The 15,911-nt window shown below is 47.2% G+C and overlaps 2 protein-coding genes across 8 annotated transcripts in view; one reads left to right on the forward strand and one right to left on the reverse strand.

Moving 5' to 3' along the window:
* Positions 1–3,212: 3,212 nt before the first annotated feature.
* LOC147698210 (uncharacterized) lies at positions 3,213–14,205 on the reverse strand. 2 transcript variants are annotated; one of them, XM_086934852.1, is made up of 3 exons: positions 14,094–14,177; positions 4,421–4,619; positions 3,213–3,932 (listed from the first exon to the last, which is right to left on the reverse strand). In XM_086934852.1, exons 2-3 carry the CDS (start codon positions 4,608–4,610, stop codon positions 3,304–3,306), a joined length of 819 nt encoding a protein of 272 aa, XP_086790978.1. In that variant the 5' UTR covers positions 4,611–4,619; positions 14,094–14,177; the 3' UTR covers positions 3,213–3,303. The 2 variants fall into 2 exon arrangements, with proteins under 2 accessions (XP_086790978.1, XP_086790979.1); XM_086934853.1 differs by lacking the exon at positions 4,421–4,619 and having other exon boundaries at positions 14,094–14,205.
* Positions 14,206–14,213: 8 nt separating this feature from the next.
* The window catches only part of FBXL3 (F-box and leucine rich repeat protein 3), a 237,459-nt gene continuing 235,761 nt past the window's right edge, over positions 14,214–15,911 (forward strand). Inside the window, exon 1 of one of the 6 annotated variants that reach the window (XM_086934845.1) lies at positions 14,214–14,292. In XM_086934845.1, the coding sequence (XP_086790971.1) occupies positions 14,216–14,292 (77 nt within the window). In that variant the 5' untranslated portion in view covers positions 14,214–14,215. Of the gene's footprint in view, positions 14,375–15,911 lie in introns of all 6 variants that reach the window. The other 5 variants (XM_086934850.1, XM_086934851.1, XM_086934846.1 and 2 more) reach the window with 5 other exon arrangements.

Here is a 15,911-nt window from a genome sequence, read left to right on the forward strand (position 1 = left end):
GTTACGGCCAATTACAGACCCATTGCTTGCCTTCCCTTTCCTGCTAAAATCGTAGAGGCCATCATGACCCAGCAGCTCTCAGAGTTCATCGAACAACACGAACTCTTGGATGATACACAGTTTGGTTTCCGGAGGGGACACGGAACCGAAACAGCGCTGATAAAGGCCTCCGATGAAATTAGAAACATCTTGGATTCGGGAGGAGCAGCAGTGCTCATTTTGTTGGATCTCTCGGCGGCCTTTGACACGGTCGACCATGCCATCTTGGTCGACCGTGTCACAGCCCTGTGGATTAACAATCTGGCCAAAGATCTTATAGCTTCTTTTTTAGCTAACCGCAAACAGGCAGTTAAACTGGGCAATTATTATTCACCGACCTCTAAACTGCCATGCGGGGTCCCCCAAGGATCGTCGTTAAGCCCTGCGCTTTTTAACATTTATGTTGCAGACCTGGCAAGGGTCATAAAATCTCATGGGATGCGCCTAACTACCTACGCTGATGACACCCAACTTGTGTTGGCGGTGCATAAGAACGGCCCAGTGGTGGCAGCTAATTTTCAGGAGGGGATACTGGAGGTACAAGCTTGGATGCACAGTAATTGCCTAAAACTGAATGCGGAGAAAACAGAGGTTATGACCTTTGGTAACATCTCCCCAGAATGATCCCCGATTTGGTGGCCTACTCAGATGGGTCCTCCTCCGGTCCCAGTCGCAAAGGTTAGGAATCTTGGAGTGATCTTTGACAAGCATCTGTCCTTTAAACATCATGTAAATAAGGTTGTTTCAGCTGCCTTTTTTACGTTGAAAAAGATAAAAAAGCTGCTACCGTACTTACCATCATCAGCTGGAAAAACCTTAATTACCACCTTGGTGTTTTCCAAGCTTGATTACGGAAATGCCCTCTTTCTCAACACTCATAAATATATTCTGAACAAGCTCCAATCTGTTCAAAATATGGCAGCCAGAATCCTTCTCAACATTCCAAGGCGCCAGTCCATCTCGGCAGCTATACGCCATCTTCATTGGCTAAGAGTGGAGAGCAGGATCAAATTTAAGGCCTTATGTATTGCCTATAAGGCCATTCATCATACTGGCCCGAAGTTTTTAAGAGAGGCATTTCAGCTATACACTCCTATAAGGAACCTAAGATCAGCAGCTAGTTGTCTACTATCTGTTCCCCGAACAAGAACCGCCACCTGGGGAGACAGACGATTCTTGGTAGCAACTCCTAGACTGTGGAACTCTCTCCCCTCACATATCAAAACTGCCCCTACTCTCATTTGTTTTCGTAGGGCATTGAAGACTTGGCTCTTTAACCAATAAGTTTGTGTGCTGATCACTGTATCCTAAAGCATCATACTGCGCCTAGACACCCTTGGGTATTAGCTGCGCATTAAAAATGCCATAAATAATGGTTTGTTTAGAACTTTGATGCGGTTTGACGAATCTTCACAAAACATTCAAAAAAAGTCGTATCCACCTCAGCACTTTCCTGAAGAGTTTTGTGGTTATTTGTCAGGTTTGTCAGGTGTGGGGAGGGGGGGCTAAACCCATGTCAAAAAGGAAGATCATCCTGGAGTCATTCTGGACTCATCTGATGATTACAGTTACTGCAATTATCTGGGGAAGTCATCTCAAGCCATCCTGAAGTATGCCTGTAGGACAAAAAATGTAATTGTGATGACGAACCTAGACTCATCACAAAAACTACAGTAGGATGGTGTTCTGATGACTTCTACTGGCAGGGAGTGATTACCTTTTACAACTCCACAAATACTAATTGACAACTTCAGGATGAGGGAGAATTACTCCAGGATGGGTTCTAGCTAATTTAAGGATGACTGTCAATTATTCCAGGATGATTCTATAACCGCTCCAGGATGGAAGTGGATTACTCTGGAATGATCCCATGACAATTTCTGGATGAGTGTGGATTATTCCTGGATGATCCTATGACACCTTCAGGATGGCTATTGATTACATCAGAATGGCCCCATTATATTTTCAGAATGAGTGTCTATTACTCTAGGACAGCTGTCTTCAATCTGTGGGGCGCGACCCCCAGGGGGGTCGTGGAGTCCTGGGAAGGGGGTCGCAGATTCTGCAGAGTGCAGCTCCTGACATTAGGCTGATGGAGGGTGCTCACGGAGGCCTAATTCACACCGAGGTGTGAAAAACATCAACGCCTCATTAGCAAGTAAAAGGTCTTTCAAAGACCTGTCAAGTACTTGGGTGTGACTGTGTGTGTGTCCCTGAAGCTGTTTCAGCCTGGCTCACATACACGAGCTGGGGGTGTGGGGGGCTGGTCGATTGGCTGTAGTTTAGCCCTTTGAGTTCAAAATATGTTGCGCAGCTGTGGGTCCCATGACACGTCCCCCGCCCCCACCAGGGAGGCACAGAGATGCCCTCCCATGAGCTGGAAAGAAGAAGGACGACGACGCAGAGAGATACTGATCCCCCCCTCCCCCCCCATGAGAGAGGCACAGAAAATGTGGGTGGATGAATGATGGGTGGATGGATGGATGACAGGCTGAAGGATGGATAGATGTGTGAAAAGCTGGGTGGATGAATGATGAGTGGATGGATGAATGAAAGGGTGGATGGATGAATGATGGATGTGTGGATGGAAGGATGAAAGGGTGGATGGATGAAGGATAGATTGGTGAAGGATAGATGTATGGATGGAAGAATGAAAGGGTGGACAGATGAAGGATGGATGGATGGATGAAAGGGTGGATGGGTGATGGATGTGTAAAAAGATGGGTGGATGAATGATGGGTGAATGGATGGATGAAAGGGTGGAAGGATGAATGATGGATGTATGGATGGAAGGATGAAAGGGTGGATGGATGAAGGATGGATGGATGGGAGGATGAAAGGGTGGACGGATGAAGGATGTATGGATGGATGTGTGAAAAGGTGGGGGGATGAATGATGGGTAGATGGATGGATGAAAGGGTGGGTGGATGGATGTATGGATGAAAAGGTGGATGGATGATGGATGGGAGGATGAAAGAGTGGATGGGTGAAGGTCGGATGTATGGATGGGAAGATGAAAGGGTGGATGGATGTATGAATGGATAAAAGGTTGCATGGATGAATGATGGATGGATGTGTGAAAAGGTGGGTGGATGAATGATGGGTGGATGGAAGGAAGGGTGGATGTGTAAAGGATGGATGTATGGATGGATGGAAGGATGAAAGGGTGGATGGATGAAGGATGGATGTATGGATGGAAGGATGAAAGGGTGGATGGATGTGTGAAAGTGTGGGTGGATGAATGATGGAGGGATGTGATGCGGTCTAACAGGCGCATTTATGGTTGTCAAAAGTTGATGAAGAGGAGTACCAGTTTCTAGAAACTTTTGTCGGAAGGGGGTCCTTACGCCTAAAAAGGTTTAACAAGGGGGTCTCGGCATCAAAAAGTTTGAAGACCTCTGCTCTAGGATGACGTGGTGAAAGGGAGGCATGTTTTTGTCCTTGATATTTGGATGTAAGCGGGGACTCCAAGACAAGTTCATTTTCACGGTCTGGTGCTTCATTTTTAGTTGTGGATTTTTGATGAAGGACACTATCCATCCCTGCTAAATGGGCCAGGTTTTCAAGTTTCTGAAAATTCATCTGCAAACTTGCATCACCGGGCTGAGAAGTTGTGCTTTCAGCATGAGCTTTGTTACCAACTCTTATATAATCCAGTCCACTCTGCTTGGCTTTTTGGTCCTTGCATCTTTTCTCTGCAATTTCTTCCTCTTGTAGTTCGCGTAACACCCTCTTAAGTCTACCAGCGCTTCCCCGATTGCCATAGTCCATTAACATCTGCTTTTTCTCCAGTGCCCTTTGAAGTAACACCTGTTTTAGACCCTCTGTTGTGCCAGAATAGCTTGCAATTTTCTCTTGAAAAATATCCTGAATCACTAGACACCGTTTCTTCACTAAAAAAAAAAGCAAGAGAAAAATAATATATATTTACATATAAACTTCAAATCAGAAAAGAACACATTGACCACTTGCAATATATCTTCACGCTCTAGCCATAATATATAAATAAAGAGGTAATGATAATAAAGGACAAATGTACAATCTATCCATAACCAAGTAAGTACGTTTTCCTTAATAGACAGTACACATTGTAAGCCTTAACTTGAACCTCCTGAAAAAAGTTGCCTAAATAAAATAGTTTATCCAAAAATGGCTGCCTTATAGTAGTGCCACAAGCTAAACGTTTCAGTCCTTTTCATAAGTGTTACATTTGTCTCTGGAGAGCAATCCAAGGCATATTTGGATACATGCATGTTCATTTTTTCTGTCCATTATTGGATTAATTAATCATAAATGTAGGTTTTTAATGAAACAGTTTGGTAATTTGTACTGTTATCCTGCAGTTGCAAACTTATTATAAAGGTTTACATACTGTGCTTACCAGATGATTGGAACAGAATCATAGCTTTAAAATCTCTCTCTTCTGTGATTGGCCGACCAGCTTCATCTACATTTTCGACCAGCCATTTACAAAGAACTTCCCCGGGATTGTCCAAAAGCAGGAAGTCACTATCTTTTCGAACACACACAGAATGATTGCAAGTGAAAAACAGGACATTGAATGAAGCCATGATTATGTCCTGCTAGATATAAAAATCAGGAATTAGTTTGTGTGTGGTTTAAGTTTCAGAAGTAAAATACAAAGCATATCAAACTGATTAACAGATTTAATGGGAGAAAAGCACCCCAAAAAGTACACTGACCTGGTGCAATTTCTATCTAATATGCCTAGATTTTGGACTACAAATAAGTGTTTGGGCATGCACTGAAGGCCATTGAGGAAATTACCTAATATCAACTTTATTTTTGGAGAGCCAGAGTGTATGCTTAGGTCTTGCTGCTCAGGACAAATAGTAATAGCAAAGTAGAGGCATTATGAGAGAAATAGAAGAACTATCAATAAGTGAACTTTCAAACTGGGGTTTGTGATGGGAAATCAAGTTACCTATCCCCACAGATGCATAGAGAGTCAGATGCCTGCTACCCTCTGCCAACCGGCACCCCCAACATGAAAGGACAAGCGTTAAAAATGCAATAGGTTTCACCTTTTATTAAGCTAAAGATATTAGCTTTGCTAGTAGTATTGTACGTTAATTGTGCAATATGTAATGGCTTTATAAATGAAACAAAAGGCATTACAATGGCAAATACATAAAGCAAAAGCATTGGCATAGCCAATAGGTCTCCCCTCTGGGACCTTATAAGTGTTTTGCCAGAGGTGTTTGGAAGTTTGGTAAGAGATGCAAATTAACATAAAGGGATCCCATACCTCGTTGACACATGCAGTACCCGCAGTTCAAACGAGAAGAGGGCATGGGGAAACCTCTTATAAGATCTCAATCAATGGGGAAGGCACGCGTTACTGCAACTTGTGCGTGCTTTCCGCTTATAAATATTTAACACATGATCCGAGGCAGTTGAATGCTAGAAGCGGGAAGCGAGAGAGAGAGAGTTACTGCAACTTGTGAGTGCTTTCACCTTATAAATATTTAATACATGATCCGAGGTAGTTGAATGCTAGAAGCGAGAAGAGAGAGAGAAGACGAGAGAGAGAGCGAGAGAGAGAGCGAGAGAGAAGGCGAGGAGAGAGAGAAGGCGAGGAGAGAGAGAGAGAAGGCGAGGAGAGAGAGAGAGAGAAGGCGAGGAGAGAGAGAGAGAAGGCGAGGAGAGAGAGAGAGAAGGCGAGAGAGGGAAAGAGGAGGAGAGAGAGAGAAGGCGAGAGATGAAGAGAGAGAGAGGGGAAGAGAAAGAGGACGAGAGAGAGGAAGAGAGAGAGAGAAGGCGAGAGAGAGAGAAGAAGGCGAGAGAGAGAGAGAGAGAAGAAGGCGAGAGAGAGAGAGAGAGAGAAGGCGAGAGAGAGAGAAGAAGGCGAGAGAGAGAGAGAGAGAAGGCGAGAGAGAGAGAAGAAGGCGAGGAGAGAGAGAGAGAGAGAGAGAGAGAGAGAGAGAAGGCGAGGAGAGAGAGAGAGAGAGAGAGAGAGAGAGAGAAGGCGAGGAGAGAGAGAGAGAGAAGGTGAGGAGAGAGAGAGAAGGCGAGGAGAGAGAGAGAGAGAAGGTGAGGAGAGAGAGAGAAGGCGAGGAGAGAGAGAGAAGGCGAGGAGAGAGAGAGAAGGCGAGGAGAGAGAGAGAGAAAGAAGGGGAGAGAGAGAAGGAGAGAGAGAGAGAGAGAGAAGGAGAGAGAGAGAGAGAGAGAGAGAGAGAGAGAGAAGGAGAGAGAGAAGGAGAGAGGGAGAGAGAGAGAGAGGAGGCGAGAGAGAGAAGGCGAGAGAGAAGGCGAGAGAGAGATGGTGAGAGAGAAGGAGAGAGAGGAGAGAGAAGGCGAGGAGAGAGAAGGAGAGTGAGAGAGAAGGCGAGAGAGAAGGAGAGAGAGACGGCGAGAGAGAGAGAAGGCGAGGAGAGAGAAGGCGAGGAGAGAGAGAGAGAGAGAGAGAGAGAAGGCGAGGAGAGAGAGAGAAGGCGAGGAGAGAGAGAGAGAAGGCGAGGAGAGAGAGAGAAGGCGAGGAGAGAGAGAGAGAAGGCGAGGAGAGAGAGAGAGAAGGCGAGGAGAGAGAGAGAGAAGGCGAGGAGAGAGAGAGAAGGCGAGGAGAGAGAGAGAGAAGGCGAGGAGAGAGAGAGAGAAGGCGAGGAGAGAGAGAGAAGGCGAGGAGAGAGAGAGAGAAGGCGAGGAGAGAGAGAGAAGGCGAGGAGAGAGAGAGAGAAGGCGAGGAGAGAGAGAGAGAAGGCGAGGAGAGAGAGAGAAGGCGAGGAGAGAGAGAGAGAAGGCGAGGAGAGAGAGAGAGAAGGCGAGGAGAGAGAGAGAGAAGGCGAGGAGAGAGAGAGAAGGCGAGGAGAGAGAGAGAGAAGGCGAGGAGAGAGAGAGAGAAGGCGAGGAGAGAGAGAGAAGGCGAGGAGAGAGAGAGAGAAGGCGAGGAGAGAGAGAGAAGGCGAGGAGAGAGAGAGAGAAGGCGAGGAGAGAGAGAGAGAAGGCGAGGAGAGAGAGAGAAGGCGAGGAGAGAGAGAGAGAAGGCGAGGAGAGAGAGAGAGAAGGCGAGGAGAGAGAGAGAGAAGGCGAGGAGAGAGAGAGAGAAGGCGAGGAGAGAGAGAGAGAAGGCGAGGAGAGAGAGAGAGAAGGCGAGGAGAGAGAGAGAAGGCGAGGAGAGAGAGAGAGAAGGCGAGGAGAGAGAGAGAAGGCGAGGAGAGAGAGAGAGAAGGCGAGGAGAGAGAGAGAGAAGGCGAGGAGAGAGAGAGAGAAGGCGAGGAGAGAGAGAGAAGGCGAGGAGAGAGAGAGAGAAGGCGAGGAGAGAGAGAGAGAAGGCGAGGAGAGAGAGAGAAGGCGAGGAGAGAGAGAGAGAGAGAGAGAGAGAGAGAGAGAGAGAGAGAGAGAGAGAGAGAGAGAATGAATAAGAAATATTAATGTGATTTATCTCAGGGCTCGATCTCTCTGCCTCAGTACTTTAGCAGTAGGTCAGGTTGTAACTGGATAATATATGGCTGGGATCGATCGTGGCAGGTGTAACAAGACCTGCTTCATTTTTACAGAGATCTTAGCGGTCAAGGTAAATTAGCGCAAACAGGGAATACGTAATTCTATGGCAGGACAGGAGGCTCAGATTATGCTTTCTCGATTTCTTTACTACAAACAGCAGCCGATAGGAACACAGTAAAGAAACGAAAAATTACAAATCCCATGAGCACTTAGGCAACCATAGAGAGCACATCCCTACATAAACAACCATAGAGGGCAAGACTTCCTCTTTCTTTGCTGCTTCGCAGCTAGTTAGGTCATTTTTGCTTCTTTCATGCTTAAATGTTGTAATGCATGTATTGCTTGACTTGTGCTAGTTCATTACGCTAGGCTAATTGCAGTGCTTCTGGTTTCGCAGTTTTCGGCGCGTTGTCTGCAGCTGCTGTGCTCGTTGTTGAGTTTTCTTCCGGCTTCTCGGTTTGCCGGGTTGAGTTGTGAGAGCGCGGGTCGCCTCTCTTTGTGCTCGGGCGCTTTGTGCCCGCGTATCCTGTGGAGTGGGACCGGGGACTCGAGCAGTCGCGCGTCGCTCTACTTCCGGGCATTTCAGGCGGGCGCATGTGCGACAGCCCTTGTTTACATTCCGTGTCTCTCACAGATTTCTGACACGCTTGAGGCGGCGTTTTCTTCACAGCCTGTGCCCACTGCTTGCCGGAGAGTTCCCACTTAACGCCCTTTCCTCTATCAGGGTTGGGGTTGTAAAATTGTTAGAGGCATTGCCTAGAGTGGCTTTCTTGCAAGCCTGTCCCTCCACATTTTATCTGTTCCTCTGGGGAGCGTGTGGCTCTACCTGTCTGGCTTGCTGTGGGGTTGTCACTTCCCCTGACTGGGTCACTTCTGTGTCCTGATAGTTCTTCCTGTGTGGGCTTTTATCTGTCTCTCATTTCAGCCTTATTGCACCGAACATGGCTGGGTATGAGGAGGAGGACGACTACTATTGCGGCGAAGAGCCTGAGGAGTCCTTTGAATATGATTTGGTCGACGCTCTTGACCAGGGGGTGCAACACTTAGTCAATACCGCGCTGGTCCGTGCCATTGGACCATTGAAACGTCATCTGACTGACTATGCGCACCAACAAGGTTGGATTCCGTCTTCTTCTTCTGCCAAACACTCCTCTAAATCCCCCAAGAATCCTCACAAGTCTGATTTTGTGAAGTTAGCTAAATCCCTGTCTGCCTCCAGTGGTTCCAAGAAGGCTAAACCCTCTTCCCCGGATACAGAGGATACCTCTTCTTCATCCTCCTCTTCTGGTCCCTCTGGTCCTCCTGCTAAGAAGTCTAGAAAGGAGCATTTTTGTTGACGCATCTTCGCATCCCCCGGTGCTCACCTTTGAGCCCTCGGACATAGTCCACCCGAATTCAAAGTCCTGGCTCCCTGCTCCTGAGGTCGCGGAGTACGTTCAGGCCCACATTCGTGAACCATTTGATCAGGAGGTACGTTCTCGTCTTCGTTTCGAGTGTCCTCGCCCGGATTTGGCGGACAAACTCTCTGAGACTCCTGAGGTAGATCCCACTATTCTTACCTACCTTAAGAAGTTCACGAAGGACCCCAAGAAGGGCATTGATAGGTCTTGGCGTCTGTGCCAAGATAAATTGTTAGATCTCCTTGGCCCACTAACTAACTTTCTGGACTTGGGTTACCAGGCTCAGGGGTCTGCTTCTGGCATCGACCCGGACGAGCTAATTGGTTGGGCCCAGCGGGCTATTTGCCAGTTAGGAAATGCAAATTGTGCTCTTTCCACTGAGCGGCGCCGTTCCATTATACTGAAAATGGACCAACGATTGACAGAACTGGCTTCTTCAGAGTCGGGGCCCCTTGCTCAGGGCCTTCTCTTTGGTCAGCCTTTCCTAAAGGAGCTAACGAAATTTGTCGCTACTTTCAGTGGCCTGGATAAGGCGCAATCCTCTCTCCGCAGGGCGTTCCGCCCGGTTTTTGGAAGGGCCGGACGATCCAAGGGACGTTCGTTCGGCCGCGGATCTGGCCAGCAACGTGGCAATCAGTCCCAGCAGGGAGGAGGTCAACAGTCTTCCTATTCCGGATCCAAAATCCAATGTCTACCCCTCCCGCAAAGGTCGTGGGCAGGCCTCTAAAGGCGGTTATGGCGGACAACAGGGAGGATGTCAGGATTTCGCCAACACATGTGAGCTTAATTCCTTACGATACAGTTGTCCTGGGGGGCAGAGTGCAATTTTTCCTTCACAATTGGCGTACAATCTCCAGCGATGCTTGGGTGTTGCAGACTGTTCAAGGTTACCAGATCGAGTTTTACCATCCTCCCCATCAAACTCTCGTCCCTTCTCCCCTTGTTTTTTCCCCAACTAGATCAGGCCGTCATCACCAAAGAAATCGAGTCCCTTCTGGTAAAAGGGGCCATTGTGCGGACTTCCCTGCATCCTCAGGGGTTCGTCAGCAATGTGTTCCTGGTGGAGAAGAAAGGGGGAGGTTCTCGCCTGGTGCTCAACCTCAAGGAATTCAACAACGGAGTGGTCTATCGCCACTTCAAGATCGAGGGCATCTATCTTCTCAGGGATCTCCTTCGCAAAGGCGACTGGATGGTTCGCCTAGATTTGAAGGACGCTTACTTGTCCGTCCTGATTTTCCCGCCTCATCGCCGTTTCCTCCAATTTCAACTGTTAGGGACGTGGTTCGAGTACACGGTTCTCCCGTTCTGTCTCTCGTCCGCTCCGTGGTGCTTCACAAAGCTTTTGAGACCGGTCATGGAATCGCTGAGGGCGCACGGGTTCGTCTGATCGTGTATCTGGACGACATATTGTTGATGGCTCAGTGTCCTATCCAACTACAGACCCATTTGGCTTGGACGATCGAGCTCTTGCAATCTCTAGGATTTCTAGTGAATCCTCAAAAATCTCTTTTACATCCCTCTCAGTCGATCGAGTTCCTGGGTTTCCTTGTCGACTCGGTCTCTTGTCAACTGTTCTTCCCCTCCGAGAAGATCAGGTCTATCAAGAGGGAGTTGACATTACTGTTGTCCAAACAGAGTGTGTCCTTACGATCGATCGCTCAGATTGTTGGCTTCGTCTATTCAGGCGATCTTTCCGGGTCCCTTACACTATCGGGCCCTGCAACGACTCAATATCAGACACTTGCAGAAAGGCCTTCGCTATTCCGATCTTGTTCCTCTGTCACCAGACGCGAAGTCGGAGATGGTGTGGTGGCTCGACCACATGGAGGCTTGGAACGGGAAAGCCCTGTTCGGATCTACCCCGGATGTGGTGCTGGAATCGGATGCAAGTCTTTGGGGCTGGGGAGTCCGGTCCGGGTCTGTGACAACGGGCAGCCGTTGGTCGCAGGACGAACTGAGTCTTCACATCAATTGCCTGGAGCTCCTGGCGGGATTGTTTGCGATCCGCAGTCTTGCTCCTCAGGCCACCAGCTGTTGCATACTCCTCCGCATGGACAACATCTCTGCGGTGCGGTATGTGAAAAAACTGGGAGGGACGAGGTCGAAGCTCTTGGCCGAAATTGTGAAGGACTTCTGGCACTTCTGCCTTCAGAGGAAGATCACTCTTATTGCAGAGAATCTCCCGGTCGCCAGAATCAGGTGGCCGATTGGAACTCTCGCCATCTTCTGGACTTCAGCGATTGGCGGCTTCATCCCAGGGTGTTTCGGAACCTGTCTCGCCTCTGGGGTCGGCCTTAGATCGATCTGTTCGCCTCTCGCCTCAACGCCCAAGTTTTACAGCTGGCGTCCGGATCTGGAGGCTCTGGCCACGGATGCCTTTCTTCAGATTTGGCCCCCTCATCTCTGCTATGCGTTTCCCCTGTTCGTGATGGTTCCGCGAGTCTTGGCCCGAACAAAGCACTTCCAGTCGGAGGTCATTCTGATAACTCCTCTTTGGAGGGCTCAGGCATGGTTTCCGGATCTTCTGGAGATGAGTTGCTCGACGCCGTTCCTTCTTCCACAGAGGTGGAACTTGTTGTTGGATCCTCTGCTCAACCCGCATCCTCTGATTCGGTCAGGTCAGCTCCGGCTGGTTGCGTGGCGAATTTCGGGGAACGCTGAAAAGTCCCTGGCTTATCTGGAGACGCTACACGATTTATCTGTGAGGCTTGGGCCCCCAACACGCACAAGCGTTATGCATCAGCTTGGCGACGATGGTGTGGTTGGTGTTCTGAACGGAACTTGGATCCCGCTTCAGCGGATGTTACTTTAGTAGTTAATTTTCTAATTTCCATAGCTTCTTCTGGTTCTGCTTATAGGACAGTCAATTCCTTTCGCTCCGCGGTTTCTGCGGGCCACGATTTTGTTGACAGGAAGCCTGTTGGGGAGCAGCCCTTGATTTCTAAATTACTTTGTGGCATTCGGCTGGTTAAACCGCCTTGTCCAAAGTATGTTGCTCTTTGGGATGTCTCCATTGTCTTAAGTTTTCTGGAGGCTTGGCCTCCCAACTCTTCCTTGTCTCGTAAGCAACTTTCAGCAAAGTTGACGACATTACTTTGTTTGGTGTCTTGTAAACGCATTTCAGATGTGCGGGCGTTAGATCTCGCGGGGCGTCCGTTTTCTCCGGACGGGGTCACTTTTACAATTTCCCGGCACACCAAATGTAATATGTCTTCTGTGACATATCCAGCTTTTCCTCAGAATCCACAGTTATGTGTGGTTCAATGCATAAAGGATTATGAGGTAAGTACTGCTCCTTTGCGACAAGATTTGTCTGGTCAGTTGCTGATTGCTTTGCAAAAGCCTTTTAAGCCTGTGGCGCCGGCTACCCTGGCCCGTTGGGTGCGTTGGCTTATGTCTGAGGCTGGAATTAATATCTCCATTTTCGGAGCCCATTTCACTCGGGGAGCCATGGCCTCTAAGGCTTTTACTGTTGGTGTGAGTTTGACGGACATTATGAAGGCCGCTGATGGGTCTTCCGATATTGTGTTTAAAACGTTTTCTTTCAAGCCCATTGTGGATATTGCTTCTGTTGTGGTGGCTCGGCTTTGAACAAGCATAATCTGAGCCTCCTGTCCTGCCATAGAATTAAAAATTTGCAAACATTCGTGACAATTTTCAATTCTATTAAAGACACGGAGGCGAGGATTATCCCACCCAAATGTATTTTTAATGCATTTTCTCATGTATACTCTCATTGCTATGGCATTGTTGTGATATGTTTCTTGCACTATTTCCCTACCTTTTGTACTTTTACCTTCCATGGTACTGGGATGGTGTATTACGGCTCTGATTTTCTTTCAGGTTCTGACCAGAAGTGAGATTCTTCAGTACTCTCCTGCCTTGGTTCCAGCCTTTCGGATTCTGGATCTGTGGAGTTTTGCCTGCTCCACTCTCCTGCTCCTTGGTTCCTTGGGATGTCTCCTGTTGATCGTTCTCCTGTTGCCTTCGGATGTTTCCTCCAGGCTGTTCTTCGGTTCCACGTGAATTGACTCTTAACTGATTTATTTTATTGGACAAAGAAAGAGGAAGTCTTGCCCTTTATGGTTGTTTATATAGGGATGTACTCTCTATGGTTGCCTAAGTGCTCATGGGATTTGTAGTTTTTCGTTTCCTTACTGTGTTCCTATTGGATGCTGTTTGTAGTAAAGAAATAGAGAAAGCATAATCTCCGCCTCCGTGTCCTTAATAGAATTGAAAATTCTTGTCACAAATGTTTGCAAATTTTTAATTGGCCCTGTCTCAATAATATATACAAACGAGTTAAAAACATTGCATGCACATGGACCGAAACCAGAATGATAGCCTTTTTGGCGAAAGTAGATATTGCAAGATGTTGGAATGCGTCGGACTACGTTTCCTAAATAGGGCGTAAACCTCAATCGCCACAGGCAACCAGGCCTTTCAATTACACAAATAGCAAACCAAAATAAGGAACCAACATTACAACGGCTAAGTTATTTGAAGCATTTATCCTTATGCTTTGAAACGCATCCATGAAAACTGCCAGTGTGATGTGCTGCTCTGCACACCACACAGCTTGGGGAACGTGACCAGGATTCCACAATAGAGCACACATTCATTTAGTAATGAAAGTTCACTACAAGTTGCAAGGACACAAGTAATGCTCAACAATATACAATATTCACATAAATAAACGTGCTTAGCCTTCTTTGATTGACAACTTTTCAGTAGATCGAAAACTGTTCCATTTGGTCGAGAATCTTGAACACACGCAGGTGCACTTGGAACCAACATGGGACCTACAATATACGGGAAGTAATGTATTTTTCCTTACGGCGAAGAACTTGCTGTAAAACACATTTTTTACGCTTTTTGCAATTTTCCACTACTTACACAGGCACGCACTACGTCACACATACACAAAAATACACATGCTCAAACACAAAAGGTGCGTATTAAACAAGCAGGCAGGCTGATACAGAAAACATCAAACACACATCGCAACGCAGGCATTCATTATAACACGTACAAAGCACACACATGCAGGGAGCTGCGTCTGAATTTGCCCCCTTAATGAAAACTGGTGCTTTCCGAAAAATGAGGAAGCTGGTCTGGGACGGAAATTGAGCAGCTGGGACCGAGAGCGGAGGATCGATGCTGCTCTTTTTTAACAGCTGCAGCACTTACCTGAGTATACGCTGGAATCGATAAAGGAAGTGGAGTTGGAAAAATAAAGAGAACGATGCCAATCCATCTGTCCCTTTAATGGCCATTGCACTTACTACAGTCTTCGTTCTTGTCGCAGAACAATGACGTCAGTTCCGACGCTCCCGTATGTGCGTAGGCTTTTGCTAGAGGAATCAACTGGCTTCCGATATGTGAAAAGGTGAGAGTGTGAAAAGGTGAGAGAGCTGCTCTTCATTGAGGATCTGTGGTTCTAGTCCCAGCCGCCAGACTGATGGTTTACAGTAGGTGATTTTGGCATTGTGTTCGAGGCAGCTGTGCTTTTAAAAAATGTATTTTAGTATTGTGATGGAGTGAATTCGGCAGTCACCATGACGACAACGCTTGTTTTCCTTTGCAAGACCTATTCCTCGGGCCATGAGCAGGTCTGTTCGCAGTTGTTTAAAGAGTCAATCGGATTCCACTAAACTATGTGTTTATGGAAATACTCTAAGAAGGAAGTGCAGCCTGGGGGTACAGAAAGTATCATATCACAGCAGCGCCTCCCGGCATTCCGCATTCATAAAAAGTTTGGGGGTTTGTAGGGCTTTTGGATTTTAGAGCGTACATGGTCATTTTAGGGTTGAGGGTGGGTTTGTGTTTTGGGGAGCCAGGTGTAATTTAAGGGTATAGAGCATGTTTGGGGTGCGAGGGTTAATTTTAGGGTTTAGGGTGTGTTTGTGTTTTAGGGTACAAGGGTTAATATTAGGGTTTAGGGTGTGTTTGTTTTTGGTGTGAAAGGGTTAATTTGGGGGTTCAGGGTGTGTTTGGGTTTTTGGGTGCAAGGGTTAATTTGGGGGTTCAGGTTGTGTTTGGGTTTTGGGGTGCCAGGGTTAGTGTTAGGGTTTATGGTGTGTTTGGGTTTTAGAGTACAAGGATTAATATTAGGGTTAGGGTGCGTTTGGGTTTGGTGTGCAAGGGTTAATTTGGGGGTTCAGGGTGTGTTCGGCTTTTGGGGTGCCAGGGTTAATTTTAGGGTTTAAAGGGTGTGTTTGGGTTTGGGGTGCAAGGGTTAATTTGGGGATTCAGGGTGTGTTTGGGTTTTGGGGTGCCAGGGTTAATATTGGGGTTGAGGGTGTGTTTGAGTTTTGGGGTGCAATGGTTAATTTGGGGGTTCAGGGTGTGTTTGGGTTTTGGGGCTCCCAGCTGCAGGAGGTCAGACGTTTATCTGCAATTCATTGTGCAATCATCCAACAGTTTGCATTTTTCTGGAAAACTGAAACCAAAGTGGTGGACGTGCCCTTTAAATAGACAAACAATTCCTGTTAAAATTACCAGACGCAAAAACATCTTATTGAAAACACAATAGTACCGTTGAAGGATTCAGATGCTTATTTTCAAATCACCCCAAAGTCATCAGGAACAATGTAATCTTGTAAAGTTATCGGAGAGTCATTTACAAGTCATCCTCAGATCATCACGAATAATGACCCCTTCTGAAGTCAGCAGATACTAATTTTCAAGTCCTCCTTAACCCCTTCGCTGCTCATGACGAGCTCAGCTCGTCCTGCAGTACACTGGTCGTGTGCATATGACGAGCTGAGCTTGTCATGAACAATGGGGATCATGCGTATGCAGCACAGGAGGGGAAAACCTCTAGCAGCCAAGGTGTTAAAAAAATCATCACGAATAATGACACCTACTAAAGTCATCAGATGCTCGTTTTCAAGTCATCCTCAAATCATCAGGCTGAGCTTCTGCAGCTTGCTGATGACTTCAAGAGCTTAATGAAGTCTGATGACGTGTAAATTACTTCTAAGGTAGTTGGATGATCATCCAATG

Source organism: Lissotriton vulgaris, chromosome 8, assembly GCF_964263255.1.
Source record: "Lissotriton vulgaris chromosome 8, aLisVul1.2, whole genome shotgun sequence".
Lineage (NCBI taxonomy): Eukaryota > Metazoa > Chordata > Amphibia > Caudata > Salamandridae > Lissotriton > Lissotriton vulgaris.